We start from the raw sequence: 12,389 nt of genomic DNA, 5'->3' as shown, positions 1-12,389 counted from the left end.
CTAATGACCGGTCTGACGTCCCTTCGGCAGAAACTGAGGACGAATCTCAGGCTGCCGGTGTTCGTGCACGGGCACGAATACTTAAAGAGTGCTTCTCTTCTTCCGAGACTTCCTCTCCTCGCAGAGGTTGGGACGCTCGGAAGACCTCTCAAGGGGAGAGCGGCAGGGGCGCAAGTTGTCGCACAAGCGGCCGTCGCCCTTGTCGCCCTCTTAAGAGAGGTTTCAGAGAAGAGGACGCTTCACGTCCTTCTGATCGTTATGTAGATTCGTCACCTGAAGATTTTGAAGCTTTTCCGCCACAGAAAAGGAACAAGACTTCATCAGGGGAGGACTCTTTCGAGCGTCCAAGTCGCTCTAAGCTTGTTCCTGAGTTGAAGGAAAGGGCATCCCCTCGCCCATATTCCTCGCGCAGGATGAGTCCTTCTCCTGATCGAGAACTTTCCCCTTCAAGGAAAATGCTTTGGGATATGCAGAGACAGTTAGCCTCCTTTTTTGAGAGAAAGGAGGCAGAAACTAGTCATAGAAGGAAGGATAGGTGGCTGCCTGTTAAGAGAACTAGGCAGTCCCGGCTCCTACTCCGCGTTTTTCGGCCTTTGAGTCTCCTCCTAGTAGCCGACGCATTAGAGAACGTGATTACGTTCCTCATGAAAGGGCGTCTAGGAGAGACGAATTTGACAGAGACGTGAGTTGTCGCACAAGCGGCCAGCGTCTTTGTCAAAAGGCTGAGAACGCTCAAGAATCAATATCGGAACGTCAAGCTTTGCATGTTAATGATCACGCTCGGCGTCTTAAGCAACGAAGCGCTTACCAGACTCGAGAAGATGCTTTTCAAGACGCGCGGATCGCTCGCCAAGACGCTCCAACTGACGCTGTTCAGGACGCACGGCGTCCTACACATCATGACGCTCAGCAAGACGCTCAAGCTGACGCTGTTCAGGACGCACGGCGTCCTACACATCATGACGCTCAGCAAGACTCAAGCTACGCTGTTCGGCGCACGGCGCCTACACATCATGACGTCAGCAAGACGCTCGAGCTGACGCTCTTCAGGACGCACGGCGTCCTTCACATCAGGACGCTCTGCAGGACGCTTCTCAGAACGCACGGCGCCTTGCATATCGGGACGCTTTCCAGGACCATCAGCAGTTGAGTCCGAAACGTCAGGATGTTTCTCAGGTTAAAGTGTCGAAGTCATCGCGATCTTTGAAAGGCGCTGATGACCGAGAGAAGGATTCGTCTAGTTGAGCGCTGCCCTACTGATGATGACGAACCAAATGCGTCAGCGTCGTCAGACTATAGACGTTGACGGATTTAACTTAAGAAATTATTCCCAGATAATTTTCAGTGCCAATTCCTTGCTCTCCACCTTCACAATTTGTTCATCGAAGGCCAGGAAGGCCCCTGCTTCGTTAAGATTTGGCCCATCTTCGTCTCTGCGAAGAGAGCGTTTAAGAGAGTCCAGGACTGGATGGATTCAAGGAAGGTTAAAGGGAAGACTTCTTTTGCACTTCCTCCATCTAGACTGAAAGGGAGAGCCGGGATCTGGTACGAAACAGGAGAAGAAGCAGGATTGAAAGCACCGTCTTCTTCTCAAGGAGATTTCGCCAATTTGGTGGACGCTCCAAGGAGGTCTTATTTGTCATCGGCTAAGGTTTCCTGGACAATGACGGAGACGGATCATCACCTCAAGGGGTTATATAAGACGCTAGAGGTGTTTTAACTTTTTTAGATTGGTGCCTCGGGGCCTCTGGAAATGTTACAGTCGAGGAGTTCAAGAAACTACATTTACGCCTGGAAGAGCTTTCGAGTGTACTAGCTTGTATGGATAGAGCAGTAAGGGATGGCTCGGATGAGTTAGCATCTCATTTTGCTACAGGTTTGCTTAAAAAGAGAGCTCTCTATTGTAGCTTTACGGCGAAAGCAGTTTCTCCCGCTCAGAAAGCGGAGTTATTATTCGCCCCCTTCTCTACGCATCTATTTCCGCAGTCCATGATTAAGGATCTGTCGGTAAATTTGCAAGAAAAAGCAACAAGGGACCTCTTGACTCAATCTTCAAGACGACCTACTCCTCAGGCTTCTACTTCAACAGCTCCAGCACCCAAGAAGAAATTTAAGCCCTTTCGTGGAGCACCTTCCTCTAGAGGTTCCTCGAGAGGAAGGGGGTCCTTCAGAGGTAAGATCTCTTCTACCAAGAAGGGAAAAAATTGACGTTTCTGCCCTTCAGGCACCTGTAGGTGCGAGACTCACCTTATTTGCTCAGGCATGGAGGACGATAGGGGCGGACACCTGGACCCTAGATGTGATCGAGAGAGGATACAAGATCCCTTTCCTCTCTACGCCTCCTTTGAGCACGAAGCCGATAGACCTGTCGCCCGCATACCAGTCAGAGAAGCAACAGATCTTACTCGACCTTCTAGATCAAATGTTAGAAAAGAAGGCCGTAGAGGAAGTTCTGATGCTGGATTCCCCAGGCTTCTACAACAGGTTATTCCTGGTTCCGAAGCAGTCTGGGGGATGGAGACCTGTCCTAGACGTCAGCAGACTGAACATTTTGTAAAGAAAGAAAAATTCAGGATGGAAACTTCTCAGTCTGTGCTAGGAGCCTTGAGACCAGGGGATTGGATGGTGTCATTGGACCTTCAAGACGCTTATTTCCACGTCCCGATCCATCCCCAATCAAGGAAGTTCCTGAGGTTCGTCTTAAAAGGGCAGGTCTTCCAGTTCAGGGCTCTGTGCTTCGGTCTGAGTAACGGCGCCGATGGTTTTTACTTTCCTCATGCGGAATGTGGCGAATGGCTTCACCTATCGAAAATAAGAGTCTCGCTCTACCTGGACGACTGGCTAATCAAGTCGCCTTCGAAGTCAAGGTGCCTGGAGGACCTTCAGACAACATTACAGCTGACGAAGGCCCTGGGCCTTATAGTAAATTACGAAAAGTCCCATCTGATCCCCACGCAGTCCATCGTGTATCTGGGGATTCAGATGGATTCAGCGGCTTTTCAAGCTTTTCCATCAAAGGAACGTCAGCAGAGATGCTTAGAGAAAGTGTTAGCCTTCTTAGGGAAAGAAACATGCTCGGCGAAGGAATGGATGAGTCTGCTGGGAACCATTTCTTCGCTGGAGAAGTTTGTTTCCCTGGGGAGGTTGCACCTCAGGCCACTCCAGTTTTTTATGGCAGAAAACTGGAAAGACAAGAATCTAGACTCGACTTTGATTATCTCAAAAACGGTCAAGGATCATCTGAAGTGGTGGCAAGATCCGACCAAACTCTCGGAAGGGATGTCCCTCAACTTTTGAGCCCCGACCTAGTGTTGTTCTCAGACGCCTCCATGTGGGCTGGGGAGCAACAACTAGGAAAGGAGGAAGTGTCAGGCCTCTGGAGAGGGGAACAGAGGTCCTGGCACATAAACTTAAAAGAATTGGAGGCTATTCGGTTAGCTCTTCAGTTCTTCGAAGAACGATTGGTGGGCCGAGTTGTCCAGATCAACTCGGACAACACTACGGCTCTCGCTTACATAAAAAAGCAGGGGGGGACACACTCTCGATCACTGTTCGTGATAGCGAGAGACATCCTTCTATGGGCGAAAGCTCGAAACATAGTGATCCTGACAAGGTTCATTTCAGGAATTCAAAATGTTCGAGCGGATCTTTTAAGCCGTCAACATCAGATGCTTCCCACAGAATGGACCCTACATCTAGAAGTTTGTCAAGAGCTATGGAAGTTGTGGGGACGGCCGCTAGTCGACCTCTTCGCAACCTCGAAAACGAAGAGGCTTCCGATTTGATTTATTGCTCTCCAGTTCTCGACCCGGAAGCAATAGCGGTAGATGCCATCCTATGGGACTGGACGGGGATGGATGTGTACGCCTTTCCCCCGTTCAAACTCTTAGGAGAGGTAACAAGGAAGTTTGCGGCGTCGCCAGGAGCGAGGAATGACTCTGATCGCCCCCTTTTGGCCCTCAAGCGATTGGTTCACGGAGGTCATGTCTCTTCTGGTAGACTTCCCGAGAACCCTGCCAGAGAGAGTCGATCTTCTCAAACAGCCCCACTTCGAGAGGTACCACGGAAACCTCTCCGCTCTGAGTCTGACTGCGTTCAGACTATCAAGAAGTTGGCCAGAGCGAGAGGTTTTTCAAGATCAGTGGCAGAGGCTATTGCCAATGCGAGAAGAGCTTCCTCTCGAGCAGTTTATCAGTCGAAGTGGACTGTCTTCAGGAGATGGTGTAGGAAGAAAGGTATTTCCTCCTCCACGACCTCTGTGAACCAAATCGCTGAGTTTCTCCTGCATTTGAGAAATGTGGACAAATTAGCAGTGCCCACAATAAAAGGATATAAGAGTATGCTGTCAGCTGTCTTCCGCCACAGAGGATTAGATCTGACAAATGATAAAGATCTTCACGATCTTTTGAGATCGTTTGAGACAACCAAAGTACTACAACCAAAGGTTCCATCATGGAACCTTGATGTAGTTCTAAGATTCTTGATGTCGGCTCCCTTTGAACCTATGCATGCTGCCTCATTGAGAGACACTACTAGAAAGGCGATTTTTCTAACTGCTCTTGCCACGGCAAAGAGAGTTAGTGAAATTCAGGCAATTAGTAAAGATGTGGGTTTCAGAGGACACAGTGCAGTGTGCTCCTTGGATCCTAATTTCTTAGCGAAGAATGAGAACCATCTAACCCTGGCCAAAAACTTTGAAATCAGGGGTTAACAAAAGGAGTTCATCGGACAAGAGCCAGAGAGAGTCCTGTGCCCTGTCAGGGCTCTCAAATTTTACATGCAAAAGACCAAAGATTGTTGGGGTCCTTCTGAGAACTTATGGTGTTCTGTTAAGAGACCCGACTTTCCTATGTCGAAGAATGCACTGGCATTCTTTTTACGAAGCACCATCAGGGAGGCCCATGCGTCCTGCTCGGATGGTGATATGAAGCTTTTGAAAATAAAAGCCCATGAAGTGAGAGCGGTTGCGACTTCAATGGCATTTCGAAAGAATATGGCACTTAATGATATCATTAGCGCTACTTTTTGGCGAAGCAACTCTGTGTTTGCTTCACATTACCTGCGGGATGTGAAGACGGCATATGAGAAACTGCGAGTCGCTTGGACCATACATATCCGCAGAAATGGTGTTGGGGGCAGGGAGCAGCACAAATACTACCCTATAGAAAAGGGGTAGGTGTGCTTTTTAATTTTGGTGTTGGTTTATGGTTGAAGGGTTGGTTGCTTGAGGCGCCTTCCCTTTCTTTAGCCTAGAAGTTATGGGACTAACTTCGATAGGTTAGGTCAGGTGGTGGTTTTTAGCTTCGTTGCCCTCACAGTATGGTCAATATGGTCTAGTCACATTGTGGTCACGCCCACCCCCCGTTGACAGATCTCCTAGAGCGCACCAACTACACAGGTCACTACCTTGTTGGCAACTCTAGTAAAGCAAAAGCAGACTTCGGTGACAGTAATCAAGAAGTCAGCTATGCTAACAGGGTCAGGAATCAAGATGTCAATCATCTGCACTTGACAGTTTCCTAAATCCTTCTATTCTGTCCCTTCCCACCTCCAATGTGGGATTCAGCTATATATATTATCTGACAGGTAAGTTTCATGAACAAAATGTTATTGTTATGATACAATAAGGTTTGTTCATATTACCTGGCAGATATATATAATTAAAGTACCCACCCACCTCCCCTCAGGGGACAGTGGTATGAAAAATCTGAATAGAAAATGGGAATGATTCCTGATATCCGCCTCCCAGCGGCGGGAATGGGTACTAACCACCTGGCCGCCCACTGCGTGTGCCGGGAGTTTTGAAATTCTGTCGGACGTCGGAGAATACAGCTATATATATATCTGCCAGGTAAGTATGAACAAACTTTATTGTATCATAACAATAACATTTTTAACGTTATACTCGTTGCGTGAACGTGTACAGCCATGAACAACCGAACGAGAAACGACTTTTTTTTTTCTAAGTACAACCGAACTGGATAACATCTGTTTGGCTTGTATTTCGATCATCGTACTACAGTGCAACATTACCGTATTTGTTATAAATGGCGTTATGTATAGAATAGAACTGAGATATCTTAATGTAATAACTTTATTCGCTATAGATCAGAGATCAATATAGATTAAAGATCAATCGGGAAATATACCGTTAAATTTAAACCTAGTTATAACTGAAGCTGAGAAAACTGTTCAAGCTGCTAATGACTATTATCGTACATCGGCAACAAGGATAAAACTGCAGTCAACGTCTGCCATCACACACAACTGTAGATAAAATTGGGATAAAATCATTTTAATCAAAACTACTGTGCTTGAAAGAACACATTTTACTGTTGGTTTCACGCCGTTATAAGATAAATAACGTAAAGTTCGTTATGATATAAAGGATTATTGCGAACGGAATCACGTAATTTTTTACGCAATAAACATGCCGCCAACGTAATCTGTTAACGAAAAAAATAGTAGTTCACATTCACAACGAGACATATTCAATAAATATTTCCACCTAAAAACACGCTGTATAAGGAAAAATAACTTTGTCTCATATAAGTCAAGTATATAGATATTCGTTTATGCTAACTAGAAGCAAGAGACATTCGCTCAGAATTGCGTTATGGTGAAACAAACTCGTATTCATCAGCTGATTTCAAACCACAACATTGGCCGCTCCGCGGAATACGGGCTTAAGTTTGCCGTAGTATTTTAAAATACAATAATATGAGAATACATACAATATTCTTGGATACAGTGAAATAATGTATAACTTTTTAAAGGATTTATGGAAAAGATGCATAATTAATAAAATAACACAATGCATTTTCGGAACTGGCGGACAAGAACGAACATGAAAAACCATCCCCTGACAACGTGGAGCGTAGTTACAAAGGCTGCCTTAATTTGTATCTTATTTCTGTACAAAAATGAAAATACCTTTACGTAATATATTTTCATACACAATTTTTTACATAAAAGCATAAACATTTGAAAAATCGACACATCGATCGCTAAATTTGCACTCTTTTTAACTCGATATTTTCGGAAGAGCGGCAGACGGCTGCATACAAGAACGAACTTGAAAAAAAACATCGTAGTCGATAACTTGAAGGGGAGTTTCAAAAGCTGCCTTTTTATCATATTTCTGCACAGAAATAAAAATACCCTATTCGTAATACATTTTCATACACATTTTAAACATAAAAGCGTAAACATTTATAAAATCGACACATCGATCGCTAATTTGCACTTTTTTTAAATCGATATTCTCGGAAGAGCGGCAGGCGGCGGCTTACAAGAAAGAACATAAAAAAACATCGTATTTGATAACGTGAAGGGCAGTTTCAAAAGCTGCCTTTGTATCATATTTCTGTACAGAAATAAAAATGCCTTTCCCGTAATACATTTTCATACACATTTTAAACAAAAGCATGAACATTTATAAATCGACACATCCATAGCTACATTTGCACTTATGTAACTCGATATTTTTGGCATAGAACAGCGTCAGAGGCATATATTTTACCCTAATACCTATGTAATAACTCTCCATAAAATTCGTTAATATAATTTGCATAACCTTTATGGTCTGAACGGCATTTCTACAAATGTATGAACTCTTTAGACAACGGCGCTAGCGGCGCTGCTAACTGAAATTTGTGTCGTAAAGATACCTTTAAAATGCCTTATTTTTTTAATGAATATTTTTGACGACCGCCGTAAAACCGATTCGCCGTTGAGTGATTGCGCCGTTAACCGCGGGCCGCTTGTATTGTTAAAATCTGTCTAGATTTAAGCAATTTATTAAATAGGGTAGAATTATCTTAGAGTTAGTTTCTCCCATCTAGTAGTCTTATAGAGAGTATATCCAAGCTTGTGGGAACAATTCTCTGTTACTATTTCACGGAGCGACACAGGTTTAGCTCAGAAAAGGGATTTTGACAAAGGAAAAATCTATTTCTGGGCGAATGACCTGTGTCGCCCAGTGAACCCACCCCTTCCTTCCTCACCCTATAGCCCCAAGCTTGGGTGCTATTTTCAGGAATGGCTATCGAGGCGGTAGTAGTAGCGGTAGTGGGCGGTAGATGGCGCTGGTATGGCGCCTAGTTTGAAAGGGAAATTGACAAAGGAAGAGACAAAATGGCAGAAGACCTCTGGTAGTGTTCACTCGCCCCAGATACCATACCGACACCTTAAGGGGACCGTCCGCTATGATGTCTATTTTTTTATTTATTACGCAAAATACATAATTTTCATATATGTTTTAGATATATATAACACCTTCATCATATAAAAATTTCAAGTCATTTGAGCAAAAACTTTTAGTTTTATTAGCAAAAATCATGATTTAAAAAAAAAGAATAGGTAGAGATTTCTCCGCTAATATAATATCAGTTGTATTGAAAATCATACCATAAAAACTTCTTTATATACGGAACAATTCTATGTGACAGAATTTTGATTTTTCTATTTATTTATTTTTTATGAATTTTTTTAATTTTTTTTTTAGTCTAGACACTCAAAAAAATCTAAAAAAAAAAGAAAGAAAAAAAAGAGATCAAAATTCTGTCACACAGAATTATGGGATTTTTATTCCTCTTTCCAATGATATCTTTCTCTCTAAAATTGGATAATAAATAACCGAGTAATGGTTACCGACATGCGCATAAGTATGTTTTTGAGTTATGAGCTCCCAAAGATTTGCTATGTAAATTGTCGCTTTTTTCTTATAAAAGCCAAAACAACATTATTATAATTACTTTATTTGTACTTTTATTATTGATTTCTACATCAAGGATCCTGGTCCTACCCCTAAAAGTGGTGTTAATACCCTCAGCGTGACACCAGATAATGATGTTGACGGCGAGACATGAGACAATGAGGGCAGCTGATAACAATGAATTTTCGTGTTTTTCTTTCAGCACACTCCTGGCTTTCGCTAATTTTGCTAGCCTTAGTTGCTGAGTAGCCTTCTTGATCTTAGGTAACTTCGGCATTGCTATAAGTTCACTAAGAAGTTATAAAAACAACGTAAATAGCTAGTAACCAAACGCAAGTGCCTACGCGCATGTAACTCCTTTGACGTCTTGTGGCGTAACTGAGTCATTCTACGAGTCTCGCCTATAAATAACCGCTCTGAGCAGCTCGCTTCTCACCCAGTGTCACACCAGCTTTCATTGCTACCAGATGTATGAGAATTTCGAAAAAAAATCTTTAAAAATCGCTGTATATATGCAAAAATGAACACACAAAAACGATTCTGTCAAACTCATGTCATACAGACGACGAAGTTACGATGACGTCATCATTTAAAAACCGCTATATCTTCATTATTTATAAAAATAATTGGCTGAAACTTCTGGAAAGCATGCACGGCATGTTTCTGCATAGATACAAGTAATAACTCGATTTTTTATTTTTTCAAGTTGACATGTCATCCGCCATAGCGGACGGTCCCCTTAAATAAAGGTGAGCGAGCCAGAATATTCTGGCGTTACCATATAGTTTTTTTTCTGGTATTTATAGCAATATTTATACCTTAGAAATGTGTGCTAAAGGAACATTTCACTGGGCGACACAGGTCTTTCGCCCAGAAATAGATTTTTCCTTTGTCAAAATCCCTTTTGTCTGCACACTGAGGGCAAGGATGTTTGTGTTCCGAGTTTTGAGCTGATTGGAGAAACTTCGTCCTATGGAGGAATTAGGAGTTGGCTCTTGTCTAGGAAGGAGCAAGACTTGTTTTTTGTCCTTCCTCTCACTGGTGCTCAATGGAAACCGCCTTGTTTTGAAGATCTTATGTTTTCTTTTGATATATAAAGAAGTGCTTTGGTGTTCCTCACCTCTGAGAGAGTCACACAGACAATCGGAAGCATTATCCCCTTCCTCCAAACACATCCATCAACACAAGAATCCTTCTTTAAAGCTTCTGTTTCTATTTTTTATTTTCAAGCTTTTCCATTATTCAGGAGTATCACAAGTTGTTAGCCCCACTTGAAACCTATCTGGATAAGCTTTCGGGGAACTTTTCTCCCCCTGAGATGTTTATAAAGTCAGAAGGCTACATATGTAAGTTCTCCCTCCAATTTTCATCAAATTCCAAGGAGCACTATAATCTGGGACCAGCACCAGCTCCCACCACCTCGATTCATCTTCTAGTCTTCATGTCTTCCAGTGGCAATTCTTGGAGTTTATTTTGTTAACTGTGAACACCTATTACATTTAAATTCTGCCCTCAGTCTCTTGTATGGAGTTGACCCTCATGCATCCTTCAGAGGCTCTTCCACTTGTAACTGTTATTACCAAGGCCAAGTTTACTTAGCATAAGAGCCAAAGGGATCTGTATTTCTATCAGGACAAACAAGATTTACTGTTTCTTATCTGTCACAGTAATATTTGAACACAAAAAGGCAAGAAGCTTTAAAATAACTTGTAGTTGGGAAGGCTATCAAAATTGGAGAAGGGAGGGGGAATTTTTCCCGAGTATACCATATTTGATGGCATATAGGACATACTTTTTAAAAAAAAAATTTGGCTAAAAAAATTGCCCTGCGTCTTATACATTGTAGGTAAAGTTTGAGACCTCCCGTAGGCCTAGGCTAATCTTCTTTCTGACGCTCACTGACCCAGCTTACGCTCGGTACTTTTACTTACCCTAAACTCCATGCATCCTTATTTTATTGTTGGTATTATTGTATTATTACCTGTGCTTTAAAAATGAATTTGTAAAAATGAAAGTAATCTAATCTGAAATGCTGTGACTTGCATTTATAAACATCATCTGATCAGTGCTCTGACTTACCGGTAATGCCATCTGTTGGCAAGAAATAAAACTATGGTATGATCTTTGTCAGTGCTGTATGACCTACGACATTTTGATTTATGTAATTAGCAAATTTTTACGACTTCATAGTCCATAGGTACAACATTTTCAATGAGTTGTTGGTTTTCTAATGATTGTACAACATTATTATTATTATTATCTCCTGCTATTGAGAGATGTTGTGTATGCTTATTGCTTGCCTGTACTGCCAAATTGCTTTTATACAGCTATGTTTCTGCTTGTATAATGTACAGCTAGACTGTTTTTAACAATACTGTATGCTTAAATACACTAAAAAAAATTTTTCCTGAATCTGACCTGCTGAAATGAGGGTGCGTCTTATATGCCATCAAATACAGTAGTCACCAGTATGTATTGGAGTGGTCCTTATATGCAATCGAAAACTATTAACACACTATTAATATTGTGTTCACTTCTGAGATTTGCAAGTTTGCTTTCAGTTTTTACCAAAATGCAATACAGGCAGTCCCCGGTTACCGGCGGACTCGGGTAATGCTGCTTGTCTAGTGCCATAAAATCAGCAATTTATGGTGCTATAATAGGCCGAGTTTCGGTTATCGGTGCCATAACATACCTAAAAGAGGTGCCATTAACCGAATCTCAGCCTCATAACTGCCATAAATCACTGAGTTTTGGTTATTGGCTGTTTTTCCTTATCAGCACCCTGCCGAGAACGGAACCCCCACTGATAACCGGATATTGCCTGTATTTGATTCATTGATTTCCAAGAGTTTTGTTAAAGTATTATGTCTGTTGATTTTTTTTCTTTTTTTTTTATATGTAGACTGAATGTTTTGCTAATCTTTAATTATGGTTTTCATGGTAAAGGTAGTGAATCTTCCAACATCTTGATGTCCATTTTAACAGTTTAAGTGCTGAGTTTTAGCCTCAAATTTTTAAATGATTGTTGATTTTTCATGCATTTACTTGTTTGAATTTTGTATCTTTAACATTTCTGTTTTGCAATTTTTCAGTCTGTTAATGTTGCTGGAGATGCATATTCAGCTCTAATCTTCACATCTATATTCACGGCTCTACCTATTGTATTGTACATACAACTACGTTACAGCTATTTTTGTCAGTTTATGCGCCTTGGACCATCATCTCCTATCACGATTCTGAAGACTGGGATGTTTCATGGCTTAGCTAGCGTCATGATTGTGTATGCTCTAGACAGAAAGAGAGTTCTATGTCATACACAAGAGCCATTGATGGGCCTTGTTGTTATGTACATGATTATTATCTACTTCTTCTATAGAGGTCCAGGTGAGTTGAAATTGATACTTTTACAATGTAACAAGCACCATCAAAATAACTATCTTGCCATTAAATTAGGTTTTATGCATAGAGGGATATACAGCTACTGTATATGTATAATGTACATAGTTCCTTCAGTTCATACATATCTTGTTAGTCTTTCTGAATTCCCATCTAGTCAAAATCCTCATCTTTACCTTTTTTCCATGATTTTTCTGGACTTGCATTGGTTGGCATTTTGCCATTTCCAAATATACAAGTTCTCTATCTGATTGCTCTCTCGCCTCATCTCATC

At 41.8% G+C, this 12,389-nt stretch overlaps 1 protein-coding gene across 1 annotated transcript in view; it reads left to right on the top strand.

Annotated features, from left to right (window-relative positions):
• LOC135220562 (uncharacterized) overlaps window positions 1-12,389 on the top strand; it is a 120,698-nt gene that overhangs the window by 35,248 nt on the left and 73,061 nt on the right. The window contains exon 3 of the mRNA XM_064257785.1: window positions 11,812-12,103. Coding sequence (XP_064113855.1) covers window positions 11,812-12,103 — 292 coding nt within the window. The remainder of the gene's footprint in view (window positions 1-11,811; window positions 12,104-12,389) is intronic.

The sequence above is a fragment of the Macrobrachium nipponense genome, chromosome 2 (genome assembly GCF_015104395.2).
Source record: "Macrobrachium nipponense isolate FS-2020 chromosome 2, ASM1510439v2, whole genome shotgun sequence".
Classification (NCBI taxonomy): Eukaryota; Metazoa; Arthropoda; class Malacostraca; order Decapoda; family Palaemonidae; genus Macrobrachium; species Macrobrachium nipponense.
This window is presented reverse-complemented; position numbering and strand designations above follow the sequence as displayed.